The 21,208-nt window shown below is 42.8% G+C and overlaps 1 protein-coding gene across 1 annotated transcript in view; it reads left to right on the top strand.

Moving 5' to 3' along the window:
- Nucleotides 1-15,465: 15,465 nt before the first annotated feature.
- Nucleotides 15,466-21,208, top strand: part of CFAP74 (cilia and flagella associated protein 74) — a 95,468-nt gene continuing 89,725 nt past the window's right edge. Inside the window, 2 exon segments of the mRNA XM_030537518.1 lie at nt 15,466-15,509; nt 16,165-16,239. Coding sequence (XP_030393378.1) covers nt 16,166-16,239 — 74 coding nt within the window. The 5' untranslated portion in view covers nt 15,466-15,509; nt 16,165.

Genomic DNA, 21,208 nt, shown 5'->3' with positions numbered 1-21,208 from the left:
TGTTACAATATTAAAGAACAGTAAATAAGTTATCTAGTAAAAATGTATACATGTGTAGAAGATTATTGGAATCATATTCTCTAAAAGGATAAATGCTGCTATGAACTGTTTTTTTTTAAATAGACAATTTCCTGTATAAAACCTTAAAATACACAATAGAGAGGAGCCCTCTAAAGGAATTGTTGTTGAAATAATAAAGTTGTGTTTCTTTGTGCACCAACTACACTCAAGTATCAGAGGGGTAGCCGTGTTAGTCTGGATCTGTAAAAGCAGCAAAGAATCCTGTGGCACCCTGTAGACTAACAGACGTTTTGGAGCATGAGCTTTCCTGGGTGAATACCCACTTCACCCACGAAAGCTCATGCTCCAAAACGTCTGTAGTCTATAAGGTGCCACAGGATTCTTTGCTGCAACTACACTCAGAACAGCTAACCCCTTTTGGGCACCCTCAACCCAGTTAAAACAAGCTTTGTTGATTGTGGCTGGGCTACTAATGGAAGTACAGCATTTACACACAGGAAATTGTTTACTTGTATCTCTTAATTGTTCTGGCTATTTCTTTTTCCCATTTCTCTTGCCTCCAAAATGCACCACTGTTGCCAAAACAGAATGGGCCAGATTAATCCCTGTCATAAACCACTAATCTCCCAATAGCTTTAATGGAGTTGCACCATGGATGTATTTGGCTACATCATTTCAGTGTTCTGGCCTTTTAAACACAAGCTCTAATGCTACAAACTGATCTCTAGGAGTGGACCCTTACTTATGTTCAGAGCCCATTAACTGCATTTGGGATCTAGATGGGGGGTAATGGTCCACTGGCAGAGATCAGCGTACAGGATGAGGGCTTTAAACTGTAGAATGTATCCTGTGTGTTTGCCAGCAGCTTACTAATATCACCCTGAATAAGCAAAATATTTTACAAGCGAGGAAGTGCTTTTATCATTAAGATAGGGCAATTAGATTTTGTCTGGAATGAAAAATTCTCATGACAAATTTTGCCAGGCTGATTTAGCCGCCAGTGTACGTCTATGGCTTGAAGAAGAAAAGTCCTGATCTAAGTCCCATTCCTGCAAAACTCTAAGCATGTGCAAAACTTTACTCATGTGAGTAATTTTCATTGAGTTAATGGGGCCTTGCACTTTGCATAACTATGATTTTGAAGAAGGGCAGATACCAGCTCATACAGCCTGCTGTTTAGTCACAGTTCCACACAAATTCTTACTTAGGCAGATGAGATTTTTGAGTATATTCTTCCCCACTCAGCATTAATAATGCTTATTAGAAGTAGGGGAAACATGGAAACTAGAATAATAATTATTTATAATACATTTTATTTCTACAATACCTACCACAATATCCTAGGCCCTTTACTGTTAATGACAGATTAGATGACTTAAAAGAGAGAAGATTAAAACACATAAAATCAGCATTAAAACCACAGTATAAAATAAAAGTAAGCCCCCAAATCTTTCTCATCTAATCCTCTAGAAAATAATTAAAGTTTTCTCTTAGCCACTGGGTTGGAGCTGTCACATATTCTTACAAATATGGCCCATGACACAATCTTTTTTAAGCAGTTTTGTCACCCTACTAAAGTGCTACCTCTTAAACTCTGTGGCAGGAAGCACCAACTGTTATAATAAGATCCATTGTATGGATTTGACCTTGCATGCAGAATTCAGATGGCTCAGAGACTGGATCAGATTAAGATACTACACTTGATACACCCAAACTGTGACTTACAGTTTGGAGTCTCATAGGGCTCCCCTTTCATGGTTACTTGTTACTGTGTATGTAAAGCCACTGGAGAATTGATAGAAGAATTTAGTCTGAAATATTACTAATATGTTGCTCATATTCAGAGCTACACTTCCATCCCATCAGGTGACTATTCTACTGCCTGACTGAGACTGCAGAATAGATGTGAGCTTGTTGGTTGAAGCTCAGCCCTTGTAACAGTGATGTATCACATCTGGACACTCTTGGAAGAAACATCTGGATGATCTTGTTTATTTAGTGTCTGCTTTCTCTGAAGCAGGTGAACAGAGTTCACAACTTGGAAGCTATTTTTCACCAAAAGCTGAACAGGGAAAACCCATATTTCAGCAGTGTTCATGATTTTTCATCTGGAAATTGCAGCCTTTTCCTGACCATAATGATCCATGTCTTTGTGATTGCTGCTGTAAAGTGTGGAGTCTGTGCTCAAATAAAGGAGATGACATAGGAGAAATGCATCCAATAATTGTATAAGAAAATCATCACAGACCTCTATGATCTGAAAATTTCAAGAGTATATCTAGAAGAGGTCATGCTGTTTAAATACAGATGCAACTTAAAAAAATTATCATATACTCCTAATGGATCATTTTCAAAGAACAACAGGTGATTTTACTGCCATCACTCAGGCAGGCACATCTAATTGTCTGATAAGATTTCTAGAGGCAAAAATGTGCCACATAGATAATTAGTTTCATTCTCACATGACTCTACATGAACAGCCAGTGAAAGACTCCGTTGTGGCAAGTCTCCAAATGTCTCTAGATATATAAAATTACACACACTCCTATTTTTATATATGAGGAGATATCAATAACAATTTCACAAGAGAAATATTTAGATCATTTGGATGCTACATAGGCTCATCCCTAGTTCTGTAGTCAGGTCCCATCAACAAGACTTCTGTATTCTATCTACCAGTACTTCAGCTATGGATGTTTCCTCCACCCGAAGATGGGTGAGAAATCTTAAGAAATAAGCTATGTGGCAAGAGCCTGAACAATAGATAGTTTTTCTCTTTGAAAACAAGTGGTCAGGATATTGAATGATTCCTCACCTAATGAAATCATTTGGTTTATTCTGCATGATGGAGCTATAAAGCTCATATCAAAATAATCAAGGATTAGAATAAAAGGTATCTATCAGTTCTAAGTTGCTGAACTGTTGGCCCCTGTCTTCATTCTGTCAGCCTTGATTTCCTGACTGTCCACTTCTCCCATACCATTCTCATAGCCTGGGAAAACTCCTTGACACAATTGTAGTTGTCATGTTATCCTCCTTAAAACCCACCTCTGCTGTGAGGCCTATAAATGACCATGCCTGCCTGGCTTGGTTAGGCAAGTAGGACACTAAAACTTTAATTGTCAAACCCTATTTATTTTATCTCCTCCTCTCCCACCATTTGTCTACCTACGGCATCCTGTCTGACACCTTGACTATAAGATCTTGGGCAGGGTCTGTCATCTTGTTGTTTTATCTGTACAATGCCTTAACACAATGGGGTCCTGATCCTTGACTGCGGTTCTTAGAAGTTACAGTAATAAAATAATTAATAATAAAGATATCTTTTCCCGCTGACATTATACATTAGGCTTCTTTCCCTGAAAAATACAACACAATTTCATTGTGTAAAGGATCAACAAACTTCACCCTTAAACACTGCAGTTATCTTTGAAAAGAGACCTCTGTATTTAAGCTCCAAACTAGTTCCAAAGACCAAACTCATGGTCATGCAGGAAATAGCAAGAGAAAGTTCAATATATAGGAGACTGGCTTGTGAGGTTGAGTGACATTTTCCTGCCGTGGAATAATTCTCTATGTCCTTATGGCCTGCAGTAACAAAAGAAACTAGTGATGAGGATGACTTCTAGGAAGAAGAATGCAGAAAGCAACTGTCTGTCCCAGAAGAGTGGCAATAGGGTACCGAATCTTTCACTTCTAGGTCACCAGCTGGAACTGAACTCAGGCTGGTGAAGTCATTATCAACAGGAGGCTGTTTCGTGATCCATTTGTTGAACCCCACTGTATGCCCCCTTTCTAGCCGCCTCAGCAAAGAGGCCACTGCCAAGGAGTGAATGACTATGGTGAGCACACTAGCAGGTGGCAACATGTCGGAAGCTAGTACTGCCACTGCCCATGCAGAACCTGTTGTGTGGATTGCAAACTTCAGTCTTAGGAATTTGAATCCTGCACTCTTCTCCAGTCTAAATTAATTAAAAACTTTTCACTGGGGACTGAACAGTGCATTGGGCAAGGCTGTCAATGAGGAAGCGGGGGTACTGCCCCATTATGATTCCCCCAGCTCCAGGGGGAATTGCCTAAATGTCAATGCAGCTGGAGCTATCTTAGCTTTCCTGCAGAGCTGCTCTGTGCTGTGGTTGTCCTCTATCCCCCTCATCTTTGTGATTCCAAAGGGCCTATGCTACCAGGGAAATAGAAAGGAGCAGGGAGCTTAGGAGCCAGTGTGGAAACCCAGAGATGATCTCTGCACAAATAGCACCACCTCCAGAGAAAACCTGGGGGACTGTAATGGGGTCAGCACCTACCTCTTGTGAGCAGCCCCCTGGTCGAGTGCATGTGCCTGCAGTTCCTCACTCTGTGGTAACAGAATAGCACCTGCCTCTCGCAAGTGCCTCCTCCCTCCGTCAATGGTTTCTTCAGCAGATCTCTAGTGACTGAGCCCTCCAGTCAAGTCAGACTCACAGTCTGTAGGTAGTACAAAAACCCCTTCTGGGCTATACAGTCTTTACTTTGTCCAGGCCCTGGTAGGGGGCCATACTCCCAGGGCTTCTTCCCTGGAAACACTGTCTTCCTGCAGGCCTCCTTGGGCTTGCTCAGTCCCAGCAACCAGCCAGGAACTCCTTCCTAGCTTCCCCAGTCCCTGTCTGCACTGAGCTGTCATGGTCCTGCTCTTTTTTCAGCCAGCCAGGAACCCAGGCCCTTCTTTTCTAGCTAAAGGAAGCAACTGCCTGACTCTGGGCTTGTCTACACTGACTAGGGGATCCACGAGTGGTGATCAATGCATTGGCAGTCCATCTAGTGAAGACCCGCTAAATCAACCGCAAATCATTCTCCCGTCGACTCCTGTACTGCACCGGATAGAGAAGAGTAAGGGGAGTTGATGGGAGAGCATCTCCGGTTGATATCGCATAGTGTGGTCCCCGCGGTAAGTAGATCTAAGGTACATAGACATGAGTTATGCTATTCACATAACTCAAATTGCGTAGCTTAGATCGAATTTCCCCTGTAGTGTAGACAAAACCTCAGTCTCTGCTCTGCTGCTTCTTTTTACATGGTCCTCTGGGCCCCTGACTGGCTGATCCCCTTGTAGCTACTCTAGGCTGCTTGGAGGACTTCTCTTCTGATCCTCTCTAGGATAGTGTGTGGCAGGACCCTGAGGCCTCCAGCAGGGAGCCTCTGCACCTAGTCCAATCTGTCAGAAGGACCCATCACTTATGGTGGTAGAACCCGCTCCTTCTTTGATGGGAAAACAATCACTATATAAAAGATTTTATACTGAACGCCTACCTTCCCTCGGTTTAAGAATCACTCAGGGTATGTACACAGCAAAGAAAAGCCTGCAGCTGGCTCATGCCACCCCAGCTTGGGCTCGCAGGGCTTTAGCTGTGGGGCTGTTTCATTGCTATGTAAACTTCTGGGCTAGAGCCAGGACTCTAGGATCCTGCGGAGTGGGGGGGTCCAGAGCCTGGACTTCAGCCTGAGTCCAGAAATCTACACAGCAATGTAACAGCCCCCCAGCTGAAGCCCTGCAAGTCAGAATTATCTGGCACAAGCCAGCAGCAGATTTTTCTTTGCTGTGTAGACAAAACTTCAGGGGCTTATGCATGATATAGGCATTTGGACCCTCAAGGGAGGCAGTAGTGTGCATGCTCAGAGGCAGAAATTTAGGCACCGAGGGAACTTTTACCCTGAAAATGTAGGCACTGAGTGAGTTTAGGTGCCTCCAGTGTTCGGTGGGAGCTTTGTGGATCACAGCAGAGCCCCAAACTAGAACTTAGATGCCTTAACACACAATTTAGGCACCTAAGTATCTATGTGGATTGGGATCTTAATGCCTAAACCATGCAATATTGTTTTATAAGTGACAATACATAAATGGGGTTGAGGCAGGCATAATCTACTGAACATTTCGCTAACTTTATATATAGTTCAGTCCACAGATGTTTTTTACTTCATGCAATCAGAAGCATTAATACTTTACCTGATCTATGATCTTACTAGTACTTATCTGTTTATAAATTCTCTGCCTTTCTCTCTAGAATCATCCAGTTTTGCCCTCATTCAGGATACATTTTCTGATAATAGTGATGAGTCTTTACATTGTGCCAGTGTCTAGCTTTAGGAATTTCCAAAGTTGATCCATATTACAGAACATGTGGTGGTCTGGGATGCTGTTCTATCTAATCTGACACCCACCAAAATGCAAGAATCTAGACTCTTTCATTAGTGCCAAATCTTCCTGCCTAAAAGGTAGAAATCTCCACATGAGCTGCTGTCACCTTGGAAACATCCAGAAAAAAAATGCTATCCATATAAAGAAGCACATTATTTAGGCATACAGCAAACTGCACTGTCAATTCTAATGAGTCAGAAATTCAAATGTTATGAGATAGGTCCCCCCTACATCTTAACCCTTTATAACGTGGTGATGTGTATAAGACAAAGGTAGACAAACTGGATAGGTCCCTGCTCTGAGGAAATTTATCTACATTAAACACAATGCAATCAACAACAATAAATAAAGAGTGAGAGGATGGGAGGACAAAAATCCAAGACAGCATCCTCCTGACCCTGTGTGCCATGCAGCCTCAAACTCCTCAGAGTGCAGGGTCAGGAAAGCTGTTACTGGCATAGAGGATGGCATGAAAAGAGGGCATAAATCACCTTTAGGAAGAAGAGACATAGGGAGCCTCAAGGTGAGCTGAAATTTGCATAGCAGCAAGTACAGATAAGATGCAGGGGCAGATCTATGTGTGGCACTGGAAAGGATGAGCCTGAATGACAAGGGAGGATATTGGAAGACAACAGAGGGTCTCAAGCACAGGGTGGAGGGTGGGCTGAAGTGATGGGGTGGTTTAGTGATTAGGACAATGCTCTGGGACTCAGGTTCAATTCCTTATTCTCCCACAGACTCCCTATGTGACCTTGGACAAGACACTTGGCCTCTCTGTGCATCAGGTCCTTCTCTGTAAAATGGGGATAATAGCACTTCCCTACCTGACAGGGTTGTTCTGGTGGTCAATACAGCAAAGACTGAGTCACTCAGAATAGCCAATATAAATATCTGAGATAGAGGGCTGAGGACAGTGACTTTAATGGTAGAGACACCTGCAGGTGCAATGTGAGAACTCAAGAAGCCAAGCAGGAGGAGGTTTGAGTAATTAAGCAGAGATCTTGCTGCTCCACCACTTCCCAAAGACTGCATGTGTCTGGAGAACTGAAAAAGATCTCTTAACAGACCTAATAAAACCCCTTCCCAACAGATGGAAAGCCATCTTCCTAGGTTCAATTATTCCTTAAATTATTTAAAAATCCAAGAGCTCCTCTAATAATAGACACACTTTCTAAAGCTCTTAGGAAATTTACTAACCTTAATTAACAATATGTATGTGCATTCTCCAACTTCTGCATCTTTCTGCTAAATTGTCTATGGTCTCTAATTAATGCTTCAGTTTGAGCCTGGAGAGTAGTAATTTTCTTTGTTGTCTTTTCTTCTCTGAGCTTTTCTGGTGGATCTGTCACTTTTTCCTGTGCCTAAACTCTAGTTTCAGTTCAATGTGAACAGCATCTAGTTTATACTCCATTCTATTAAAGAAGCAAGCCTAGTGACGCTAATGAAGCTTCTCTAGGTTTAACATTAGAGCAAAGAGAATGGCAGGATCTCCATGTATGCACACACGTCCTCCTCCAAAGCTGCCAAAGTGCAAGTCTCTATGGCCTCAATTCTGCAGCTATCCACATATTAACTGTTTGCAAGATCCAGAACCATATTACATATCTTATACCCAACATTCATAAGTCTCCTGCAACCAGGGACTAGAATGGGATCAGTGAAAAAAATCTATATCCATTACAATGCCAAGAATTCTCAGCTTGTGGGATCCCAGTGCAACAGGACCAGAAGGGCCACAACCACCTTCTCTTTTTGTATGTCCACATGGGAAAAGGTGCTACTGAAACTTTTTGTTGTTGTAATATGGGGTCATGATATGGAAAAGGTTGAGAACAGCTATATCCCCATATCAATTTAACTGCTGCTGTAATCAATCCTGCTGCACTTTCCTTAAACCAGACAACTTACATATTCCCAAAACCATCATGTATGAGGGCAAATATGATTTTTAATATCCAATATTAGCAGTTAATTGTTTGATTTCTATATCTTTATTCACACTGAGTAGCAGCATGTTTTGGGAGTAGATCCATTGATTTCAATAGCGCTACTCACTAAGTAGGAAGGCATGAGGTCAAGCAAAGGTTTACTAAACACGTTTTATAGATAATTGTTTTAAGCTTGTAGGAAATACTTGTTGCTATGGGATGATGTTGGGGCAGCACCTATGTCTCAAAGGTGCCTGGGTGGAGGCTGCCTGAAAATACTGTCTTTGAAACAAGGGAATTAGCTGTTTGAAAATGCTCCACATATAAAGTTACAAAAACATAGGTTACAGGTTTCAGAGTGGTAGTCATGTTAGTCTCTATCAGCAAAAACAAGGAGTAATTGTGACATCTAGAGACTAACACATTTATTTGGGCATAAGCTTTCATGGGCTAAAACCCACTTCATCAGATGCATAGAGTGGAAAATACAGTCGGAAGATAAATAAAACACAGGGTCTTTACCGTGATAGAAGATAGCTCTACTTTAATCCTTAGCAGCTCTGACAGAATGGGTTTTATGCACCCTATCACAATATAACACCATCAGCAGCTGTAAAAACACTTGCAAATTGCCTTAAATAAATACTTGCAGTTGGATACTGCTTGCATATTACAAGCACTGAGGTTATTTCCTGTAATATGAATAGGGAACTACAAGGAAATATTGCATCCAGTGAGGTAACCATATCAATTTATTTTAGATAAATATGAGAAATTCACCAGCAACCACTGTATGAAACAATGGGCCATATCTGCCCTTCAGTTTCTAAGCATAACTCCCTGTTTTATTTAAATGCAGAGTTATGCTTAAAAATGACACAATCTTGTTATGTCTAAGTCAATTATAATGGAATTCCTTTGAATACTTATTAAAGACATAACTAAATATAAAAGTTTCAACATGGTTTCTTGAGCCAATTACCAAACAGGTCTGAGTACAGGCATGAAACATCTGTAAAGCTCCATTCCTTATACACCTATAAATATTTGTTTCTGACACAAGTGAATCTGCAGTTTCTGTGGGATTATATATCACTTGGGTTTTGAGCCAAAAATAATAGATATTTAGGGTGAGTTTAGATCTTAATTGTCTTGTACTTAGTTAACCTAATTTGATCACAGTCTCTCGCCATTTGGAGCTGGAAAGGATACATAACTCTTCAGTGAGCATAGCTAAATTCTCTCCACTGAATGGACAATAACTGACAGATGTTCACAGATGCAGCAATACCTCCAGGAGACAAAGTATTCAGACATTGAGTGGCATTTTATGAAATGTAATGGCTTATTGTTATTACTTCCTTTGTTATTCAAATAATTAACATGTCATCTAATTACTTTTTTATTAACAATAATTTTGCTATGTTCTTGTAGCTATTGTTAAGGTGCTAGAAAACACTTCAAAAATCTACAGTTTATGCTGAAAGGAGAGGAAGGATTTGCAATATAAGTGACTTGTTATACGGGGTAGCATGATCAGCACTCATGATGTGCCGTAATAGCCTTTCATTAGACATTAAGGGCAAAAGCCTATTGTCAGATTTGTATATGCTTATCTCTGAAAACATAATAAAGATAACTACATAAAATACAATTAAGAGAGGTCTGTTCTGTTCTGGAGCTCTGGATTTTTTCGTACTTCAAAATGTGTATATTCTAGTATGAATCTGCATAACTTCCATATTGCGGAAAGGGTTGTGGATTCCTCAGAACGAGCGTTCTTCCATCATAAAGCCACCATTAAGTGGCTTAAAAACTGCACACTTATGGGAAGAATGAATGATAGAACCCAGAGTAACACATATATGTACCAGGCACAACAGACACATCACAGCATAACCTAGTTTCATACAAGCAGAACAAAACCTCAGATCAGATTGCAGGATTGGGGTTTAAGGCCCTGACTTTCAAGAAAGCATATACCACATTCTTAAAATTAAGCACAGATTTAAGTGCTTTCCTAAAGCCACACTTAAATGAGTAGTCTGAGTGGAGAGGAAGTTTTAAATGGTGAAATATACACCTCTGACAGCTCCCCAAACATGCAAAGTACACAGAGATGTACTTTACACCTTTAGATTTCTCTAGACTAGACAGAGACTTACCTGAAATTGGCATATAAATACAGGAGCACCATAGGTGGGACAATCCACTTTAAATATCACAGCAGGTGCCCAAACACCACACTTACAAAGTTGATACAGCTTAAATCCTATAGGAAGGGGAAGCCATACAAAGAGAAAAGAAGAAGTTCGCCAGTACAGCCGGCTTGTAAAGATAAGGCCATAGAGTTTGGTCTGCTACTCACACTGTGCTGATGATCACAATCTTCAAGTGGACATATATCATTGGTTGATGCCAATCTGAAACTGAGAAAGGAGCCATTCTTATGCATCCCCAGCGTGGGTCTCACTACAGAACTTTGACTATTTTATTAGTCTTTTGCTACTTTTCATATTCTTCTATATCATTAACTACCAAAATGTTGTTATATGTTTATATTTTCTACAGTGCCCTTTACCATGTATCCAAAAGTTAGTTTAAGTGTTAAAGCAGTATGTATTTCAGGTAACTTTCTATCACCACAGAAACTGCAATATATGGAACAATACAGACCATATACCATTTTCTAAGGGAAGGCAGGTAAATTATATCTAGTGGCATATTAATAAACAGCCTGCATAAAGAAAGTAACTCAGATGTGAATGTATAAAGCACTGGGTCAGTATTTATCGATTAGCAATTTAACTTACATTTTGTAAGAGCACTTTATTTCACACCATATATGAACTAAATAGTACATTCACTGTAATTGTCTATGTACTTTTAAGTGGCAGTTTTCAGTGGGTTTTTTTTAATAAATGCTAGAAATATGTTCAATACAAATGAACATTGTGACATGGGAGCTTATATCTAACTGACAATTTTTGGGACCAGATCCTCAGATGATGCAAATCTATGTTGTCCACTGACATCAGAGCTATTCTGATTTATATCAGCTGAGTATCTGACCCACATTTTGTAATTCTGGGTTATTTATCTGGGTGCAATTTAGAATCAAGAATTTGTGGATAATGGATTTATTTTGTGCTTTTCAGTGTAGGATACACATTGTGTGTGTTACAGAATAAGATAAAATATACTGGAGAAATTATGCAATTTGATTATATGTTGAGTATCCTCAGATGTGTCTGTTGAGAACACTTTAGCTACATCAATCTTAGTTGAGTTAACAGAAGGCTAAAAATAATTTGTTGGGAAAATTCCTAATGTTTTAATTTTAGTTTTAAACTGCATTAGAAGCCCCACTAAGCTCTGGATCCTAAAGCACCTAAAACAAGTGAGATCTTTAACCACACAAGTCCAGCATGTATTTGCAGGTACTGCATACCTCAGAAGACCACTTCAGTTTAAACTATAAAGAATAGTTTGAATATGGTGGTTAACTGTATGCAGACTTAAAATCCATTCTCACAAAGCTATTCATATCTATTTGGGGAAAGGGGAGGAGACAAACACATTACCTATGATTGCTTTCAATTTGCTGTAATGACTGTATCCACATATCTTTAGTAAACAGGGCTTTTAAATTGAAACAAGGCAGATAATGTATTGTGCAATGATTAAAATGGCAGTTTAGGACAAGCACTCAGCTATGAATAAAACTGTCCCTCCATATTTTCGCAATCAATAATATCCTGTAAATTGTTTGTTATGCCTTAAATTAAATACAATTTTGATAGTACACAAAGTCTCCATTCTTTTGAAGCACTGAACTAAATCCTCCTCTTAGTTACACTGGTACAACATTACTGAAGTGTAACTGTGAGCTGTGTTTGGCTCATAGCTTTTTTAATTGTACTTAAGCAAAAAGAGTGAACATTCTCTTGTCACCGCAGATAAAAAGCAGCAGATGTTAAGCTGAGGCCCTGATTCTACAAATACTTATGCTTGAAATCAGTGATACTATTCACATGAATGAATTTACTCTCATGCACAGGTATTTGCAAAACAGCAGCCCTACTCTTTTATTCTTTTTTTTTTTATTATTTCCCATTTCACAGATGAACAATTTTAGGAGAGAGAGGTTCCAAGGTCACTGTCAGAATAAAAATCATATTTAAAACACATCTTTTGTTACCATTATTATTTTTTAATTTATTATTTATACTTCACTAGCACCTAGTGGAGCCACACTACACACGCACTGTAGTGTGTGATTGCTGGGGGGAGGTGGCTTGTGATGTACAGGAGGTCAGACTAGATAATCTGGTGGGCCCTTCTGGCCATATGACATAGTGAAAAACAGTCCCTGCCCTGAAGAACTTACAATAAGGCTCTGATCTTCATAGAAATCACAGAAATGTAGGGTTGGAAGGGAACTCAAGGGGTCATCTAGTCCAGCCCCTTGTTCTAAGGCAGAATTCAGTATACACAGACCATTCCTCACAAGCATTTGTCTAACTGGTCTTAAAAACCTCCAGTGATGGGGCTTCCACAACCTCCCTAGGTAACCGAGGTAATCTTGCAAACACATATAACTGCAAGCATGTTAGTAGTTCCAGGGACTATTCACAATATTAATAGAAGGAATTTTGTAAAACTTTAATGGACCTGACCAACTCAATATATACTACAAAGAACTTAGACTATTAACACTGCAATTCTATACCTATCCTATGAAAAACAATCAAGTCAGTTTCACATTTGCTTTACCATCAGTTTCACCTGCTGCTGCTTAGTACTAGGAAGTTAAAATGTAAACACTGCAGGGGATTTGTTTGCAATATAAACAACTGTCTCCAGTGGAAATTTTAAAAACATTGGAACAGTGGAAACATTTCTGTAGGATGTTTTGTAAAAGCTTGTGTTTAGTTTTTTTTCAAAATATACATTGTTAGGGTCAAATTTGAGTTGACAAATCCCAGAAATGCCATCTGCTGTGCTCTAACTATTGACACTGTTCTTCCTTCTTAGCCCAGAAACAAAAACCTGAATAGTAATGTGTAGGAAATGATGTTATTTTCCCCTGAAAAAAAATACTTTTTTTTAATCCAAAAAAATGAAAATCTGGAATTAATTTTATGAAAACTGATGTTTACTTAACCATTTTTCACTGAAAAAAAGTTTCAGTGGAAAATTTGAAGCAGCTGTACTCTTGACTCCCAGGCCCCCTGCTGCAACCACCACACTCACTCTCCACGGCTCTAACCAAATCTTAATTCCGCCCCAGCCAGGAAGAATCCACTATTCCTTACCTTAAGACCCCAGCTGTAAACTGCCAGGCCCTACTCCCTTCCCAGAGCCAGGCCTCCTGGCTCCCAGTCTCCCTCTGTTGTAGGCACTGGACCCTACTCTCCTCCCAGAGCGAAGACCACCTGATTTCCTATCCTCAGCTCTATCTGCCACCTTTACGCTGCCCCACTCCCATCCTGGTAGTACTGGGGTAATCCCAATTTTATGGTGGCTATGCCCATGTAGGGATCAGCATGCTGCCATGGCTGGTGTGTGTGAGAGATGCTGCACTTAGCTATGCTGCGGAAGGCAGTGGGGCATAGTGAATGCCATAGCAGAGACAGGGTGGCTGCTAGTGGGAAGTTGGCAATGGAGGGTGCCTGCCCGGGGGCCTGACCTGTGGGGGGGGCACTGAAAGGGACCCGGCCTGGGGATGTGTGGGTTACTGAAGGGGGTAGGGGGGCTGACCTGTGAGGGGAGCACTGAAAGGGGCCTGACCTGGGGGTCACCGTGGGGGGCATTGAATGGGGGGGGGCTGACCTGTGAGGGGAGCACTGAAAGGGGCCTGACCTGGGGGTCACTGTGGGGGCATTGAACAGGGGGAGGCTGACCTGTGAGGGGGCACTGAAAGGGGCCTGACCTGGGGATCACTGTGGGGGGCATTGAATGGGGGGGCTGACCTGTGAGGGGAGCACTGAAAGGGGCCTGACCTGGGGGTCACCGTGGGGGGGCTTGAATGGGGGGGCTGACCTGTGAGGGGGCACTGAAAGGGGCCTGACCTGGGGGTCACTGTGTGGGCATTGAATGGGGGGGGGCTGACCTGTGAGGGGAGCACTGAAAGGGGCCTGACCTGGGGGTCACTGTGGGGGGCATTGAATGGGGGGTCTGACCTGGGGGTCACTGTGGGGGGCATTGAATGGGGGGGGGCTGACCTGTGAGGGGAGCACTGAAAGGGGCCTGACCTGGGGGTCACTGTGGGGGCATTGAACAGGGGGAGGCTGACCTGTGAGGGGGCACTGAAAGGGGCCTGACCTGGGGATCACTGTGGGGGGCATTGAATGGGGGGGCTGACCTGTGAGGGGAGCACTGAAAGGGGCCTGACCTGGGGGTCACCGTGGGGGGGATTGAATGGGGGGGCTGACCTGTGAGGGGGCACTGAAAGGGGCCTGACCTGGGGATCACTGTGTGGGCATTGAATGGGGGGGGGCTGACCTGTGAGGGGAGCACTGAAAGGGGCCTGACCTGGGGGTCACTGTGGGGGGCATTGAATGGGGGGTCTGACCTGGGGGTCACTGTGGGGGGCATTGAATGGGGGGGGGCTGACCTGTGAGGGGAGCACTGAAAGGGGCCTGACCTGGGGGTCACTGTGGGGGCATTGAACAGGGGAGGCTGACCTGTGAGGGGGCACTGAAAGGGGCCTGACCTGGGGATCACTGTGGGGGGCATTGAATGGGGGGGCTGACCTGTGAGGGAGCACTGAAAGGGGCCTGACCTGGGGGTCACCGTGGGGGGGATTGAATGGGGGGGCTGACCTGTGAGGGGGCACTGAAAGGGGCCTGACCTGGGGGTCACCGTGGGGGGGATTGAATGGGGGGGCTGACCTGTGAGGGGAGCACTGAAAGGAGCCTGACCTGGGGGTCACTGTGGGAGGCATTGAACAGGGGGTCTGACCTGGGGGTCACTGTGGGAGGCACTGAAGGGAGATGACCCATGAGGGGGGCACTAAAAGGGGCCTGCCCGGTGGGCCTCTCTGGGGGGCGGCCCTGAAGAGAGCGAGCCCAGCTCAGGCTCCGGGAGGACGAGGGGGGATCCCATGAGCTACCTGTCAGCCTCGGGCACTGTTGGAACGTACCATTTCCTGAGGGGAAGAGGAGAACACAGAAACCCAAAGAAGTCAGGACTCCTCCCCAATTCAACCAGTTGGTTAGCGCGCAGGGAGTCACAGCGAAGCGTGTTACGCGGCTGATGGACTTCATCTTTGAGGGGTTCAGGCTTTAACGTTTCTGCCTGCTCCCCCCCAGCTCTCCCAAAGTGGTTCGTTCCGTTGCCTTAGCGGCTCCTACAACAACAGGCGCGGGAGGCGGCTTGGGGAGGTAGGTGCCGAGTCGGTTGCTACCGCCCGTTGGCGGCAGTTGCCCGCCCGTCTCGGGGGCGCGGGTGGGACCATTAGCGCAATGGCTGGGGGACTGCTGAGGTGCCGGCCTGCCCCTTTCTGCAGGGCGTTGCCCAAACTTTGCGCAGCCCAGCGTCTCCCTGACCCCTCATGCCTCGCCCGCTAGGGAGCTTTGGGGCCCACATTGTGTCTGGGGCAGACACGACTTTAAGGGGCTGAGACCCTCTCCCTCCCTCTGTCCTGCAACATGGGGGACGAGCCCTGTCCCCAAAACCGATGTCCTGACCTGTCATGTGCTGGAGCGCTTGCATTACATCAAGGGGTGCGCTATGCCCCTGTGTTCCGGGGTGGGTGTGATTTTAATGGGGGGGGGGGCGGTTCTCCCTGCTTTTCCGAAAGGGACGAGTCCCCTCCCCCAAATCACGCTCACAAGCCCTGCAATGTCATGCCATGTTGCGACGTGTCGTGTCCTGATGCACTCACGTTATAGGGTGTGCTGTACCCCTATGTTCTAGGGCTGGCGTGATTGTAATGGGGCAAGCAGTGCTCCCTGTTTTACCCTCCCCTAAATCAATGTCACGAGATATGCAATGTCGTGACGTGTTGTGTCCTGCCATGATTGTGTTATGTTACAGGATGCGCTATGCTCCTATGTTCCACGGCTGTTACGATTTTAATGGGGCAATTAGCTCTCCCTACCCTGCCAACAGGGATAAGTCCCTTCCCCAAAATCATGCTCACAGGCTGCGAAACATAATGAGGCACTGCACTTCAGCATGACAACGCTGTGATGTGAGGCTGGTATGTCAGATCATGGTATGGCAGTGTCATGCTTGGATGCAGGATTATTGCATCACGCTCGCAATATTTGCACTGCATGTTATGTCACACCATATCACAGTGATATTTTGATGCAACATGTTGTATGGTGACAGTTTGCCTCAATCTCATTAGATATTTGCAACACTATGGCGGCATTATGGCATTTTGACACAGCATGATGGAAACAATTGTTTTGTGTCATATTATGCATGACATTGTTGTCATACGCTGTAATATTTTTGATCCACTGTTGTGTCAAGAGGGCATTTTGACATAGTGCAATGTTGTGATGCAAAATACCTATTCTGCAGTATGATGAAACTTTTGATGTTACAGGACTTTTGCTGCCCATTTATGATTTTCTTTAAAGAATAATCCTCCAAAATAGATTATGCATAAAACAGACCAAAAACATTAGTACCAAAACATATCGCAATAAATTTTGACCCAATTCAATCACAGTTATGTTGCCATATTTCAAGAGAAATTAGATTTAATTCGACTTAAATCTAGACAATGTGATGTTTTGTCAGAATTTATTCATATTGCTTCCCAATACAATGACATTTTGATACATTGTCCTGTTATGTTGTATGGTATGGTATGGTATGGTATGGTATTGTAATGTTTGCTGTACTGTTTTGACATCATGTTATTATCTGATGACCTTCTCATGTAATGTGATGCTCAAAACTCAAGACTAGGTTGTAGCTTCAGTCTCTTTTGCCTCAGCTGATGCTTCATGGAAAACTGAAAAATGATCTATTTTTTTTTTACTCCTGAGGACAATAGGATCCAAGTTTAATGTTGCAGGAAAACAAGTTCTTTGTTAAGCTTTGTAACACTTCTCCCCCTTTGTCAATTGCTCTGGGATACTCAGATGAAGTGCAAAGCATTATTATTAATTATTTTATTTGCTCCTGTTGCTCATCTGAAGGTTAAAATCAGAATATATTTATGGCATATAGTTCATGCGGCAGTGACTGATGTCACAAACAGTGAGGTTTATGGGACAAATTCACCAATGGTGTGAGGAATACAGCCTGTTGAGTTCAAGGTGGAATTAAAGCGGCAGAAATTTTTTGAGATGTTGAATAACCAAAAGCCTTTTTTCTTGCAAGTGATCTTAATAACAGAGAGAATGCAAGAAAGAAGAAAATATAGCCCATAGCAACAGAATGGTTTCTAAGTAGAATGTTTTTTCAAAGTTTTCCATGAAGTGTCAGTGACTCTTTAAACCTTCTGTACAAACATGATCATTTTCTGTGCATTATCTCCCTCCACGCAATGGTATAAAAATAGGTCATGCTAATTTTTTATAGTAAAGTGCTGATATTGTTTTTAATCCTTATCCATGTTATTATTGTACTTTTGGTGTATGTTAGGTCTCTCTTTGAAATCATTTCTTGTTGCTGCTTACTTAGGACCTGGTCCAATGCCAATTAAAGTTAATGGGAGACTTTCCATTGGTTTTAATAGGTTTTGAATCAGACCCCCCCCCCATTATCCTTCATTGCCACATATAGCATAGTCTCCCATCTGGAAAGCTCAAGTTTCTCTTTTCACAGAGGGTGAAATTTTCCCAGCATCATTTGGTTTGGGCCATGGAAACTCCACTACTTTAATTGTGTGAGAAGGTGGAGTGTTGTGAGATGCTGCTCAGGGGTGAACTCCATACACTGTTCACATGACACAGGTGGGCTCTTCATAGTCCATTGTAGAGGGATAGGGACATGATATGACATCCACAAAAGGACTGAGGCATTGCAATGCTGAGTGTCATGGTGCCTAACTGTTAGGCACCTGGAAAATCACAGGAATCATACTGTGATCAACAAGTCTGAGTTAGGCTCCTAGGTTCCTTATATGATGGATGAGGTGAGATTGGTGCTGGGTTACACAATCCACAAAAGCCAGCAGACTAGGCAGCTCTGTGCCTAACCTACCCAATGTGAGATGCTGATTAGCTAAGCCCTGCCCCTTTCTTAGAGGTAGGAACCTAGGTCTGCTAGTGATGCACAAATGGGAACCCCTCTCTTGGCTCTGGCACCTATGTAGTTTCTTGAGGGAAAGAGTGAGGTGCGTGCCTCGCTGATACAAAACATCCAGAGGAGGAGAAGCTGGTGTTGCTACTGCCCACCTTATAACTTTTAGCTCAGTTGTTAGAGCATTTTTGTGGGATGTGGGAGAGAGGGAGGAAGGGTCTCCCACCTCTCAGGAGAGTGCTCTAACCCCTGAACTATAGGATATTCTGATGTGGAGTTTCCTCTGTCTCTAGTGTTGAAGCTCTTCCACTGTGGATGAAGAGTGATTGGAGGAAGGGGACTTAACCCAGGGTTTGCTGCCCACCATTTGGGTGCCCCAGCCAAAGTCTTTCCCAATCTCTCTCGCTCTGTGTCTGGCCAGTCACTCTTTCTCTCTTGTTGAAACTCTTTCACTTAGATAAATAAAAAATTATATTAGATTAACCCATAGCTCCATGGTTAGAGCATTCTTCTGAGAAGTGGGAGATCCCTGTTCAAATTCTTTCACCTTCTCTGCCAGGGAGCGGAGAATTGAATCTGGGTCTCCCACGTCCCAGGTGAATGATCTAACCACTGGGCTAAAATTATAAGGTGGGCACCATAGTCATCTCTTCTTCCACCTTGAATGTGGAGTGAGGGAGCAATGTGCATGCCCAGGTGCCAAGTGAGATTGGGCGCCTACAGAATTTGGTGGGAGTTTTATTGATTGCAGTGGGGGATGCAGGCACCTAAATCTGTGTTTAGGCACCTAAGTAGCTTGGTGGATTCCACCCATACTCTCTGGCTGATGATTATATGGACCCAGGGGCTGCATGCCCAGCTGAAGGAGTAACCAAGGAGAGTGCCATTCCCCCATCCACTACCCCAGCATAGTTTCCCAGCATAAAGCCTGTTTAATAAGTCCTTGTCTACACACAAACTGTTACCATTTAACAAAGGTATGCTTTAAACTAGTTTAAGTAAACCAGTACAAAACCCTTATGTGGGTTTAACACTGTCTGATAGTGATTTAGCTCAAATTGATTTGCGTCCCAATCCTGCAAAGACTTAGGCACATACAGTTGAAGTCAATGGGACTACTTATATGCATAAAATTAAGCATATAAGTCTTTGTGTGAGTAGAGTCTTAATGCTGTACCTTCTGGTAATAACTCCAAGTGAATGCCACAAGGCATTTACTGAATCTGGGCCAATTTCATCAACATTGGGGAAGTATTTTCTGGTAACAGTGAGAGAACTGCGTCGGAAACAAAGGTTATGAGGAAGCGATTCAAACTGAGCCTATTCTATTCTGGTAAAGTGTCAACAACCGGAAGGATTATTTTTGTCTTTGTACCAGAACCAGTGGGATAGGACTGTAATATTTATATGGATCCAGGGAAATTATAAAGTGTTCAGACAGTGTGCTAACCACATGCCAAAACCTGTTGCAGCTACTTTATATCTGTGAATAAATATGTCACACAGCAAATTCGTTATTAAAATGTCACATGCGTAGTATCTGTGTGACTAAACAGATCATATTGAATGCTTACAGTGTCTCAGCTACTGTAGCTCCTTGACTAAACAAGTCACATTTGGCAGGGTTTTTTGTTTTGTCTGTCATTGCATATATAATAGTATTTTAGCTGAATAAGGGTAGGTCTACACAGCCCATGGCAGCGAGTCTCCCAGCCCGGGGAAACAAACTCAGGCTCACTGGGTTTATGCTACCTCACTAAAAAGCTGTGTAGACAGAGCTTTGAAGTTGCAGCTCGGGCTGGAGCTCAGTCTCTGAAACCTGGGGAAGGAAGTGGGCTTCAGAGCCCAAGCTCCTGCCTGAGAAGCAGCATCTACACAGCTACTTTTAGCACTGTAGAGCAAGCCCAAGTCTGTCGACCCAGGCTGTGAGGCTCGCTGCTGCTGGCTATGTAGACATACCCTAAGAGGGCTGGATTGAACAAGGCTGCAGACCTTTTGGTTCTAATATTATAGAAGTAGTGTTGAGGCTTTTTCAAGTTACTTACTAGCACTGAGGGGGTCAAATCCTTCTCAATGTGTATGTATGCTTAAGTGCGTTTTGCTGGATTGAGGCCAGAGTGTTCAGCCCCTTGATACGTTAAACCATTGTTTAGTTTGGTATTAGTTTATATGATATATATTTCACTGTGAATTGTTCACCCTGACATTTTTATGAATTTGGGTGCTGTTTTTTGATGGGGTAAAATTTTCAATAGCTCCTAAGTCCCATTTTCAAATGTGATAAGCATTTAGGGCCAGATTTTTTAAAGGCATTTAGGCACCTAACAATGCAGCTAGGCACCAAGAAAGATTTTCAATGGGAGTTAGGCACCTACTCTCTTTCTGCACTTCCAGAATTCCCACTAGGCACCTCTATGCATCTTTAGATGTTTAAATATCTTCATAAATCTGACCCTAATTGCTTAAGTCACTTTTGAAAATGGGAACTTTACCCTTGGTTCCCTCTGCACCTCCATTTTGCTTCCTAAGGTTCAGTCACATGCATGATCATAATTGGGAGTCTGACCCTCTTTCCCACTTTCTTTCATATTTAATTCATAGACAAATTCAGTCAGCAAATATCAGCTCTTATACTGTGCAAACAGACTTTGCTGTCTCTGTGAAACAATGGGCCAGATTTGTTTTGTTTAAAAATCCACAATTATGCTGTTGAATGTTAATTGTTGTTTTATTTTCAGACGTTAATATGCTACATCCAAACAGTAATAAAATATCTGATTTTTTAAAAAAAAATTTACACAGAGAGCTATAATACAAATAATAAAATAATAATAGACATACTTTTTACTGATGCCACTAATTAGACAGTTAT

This window comes from Gopherus evgoodei, chromosome 18 (genome assembly GCF_007399415.2).
Source record: "Gopherus evgoodei ecotype Sinaloan lineage chromosome 18, rGopEvg1_v1.p, whole genome shotgun sequence".
NCBI classification, from domain to species: Eukaryota; Metazoa; Chordata; order Testudines; family Testudinidae; genus Gopherus; species Gopherus evgoodei.
The sequence above is the reverse complement of the archived record's forward strand: the minus strand, read 5'-3'. Positions and strand labels throughout refer to the sequence as shown.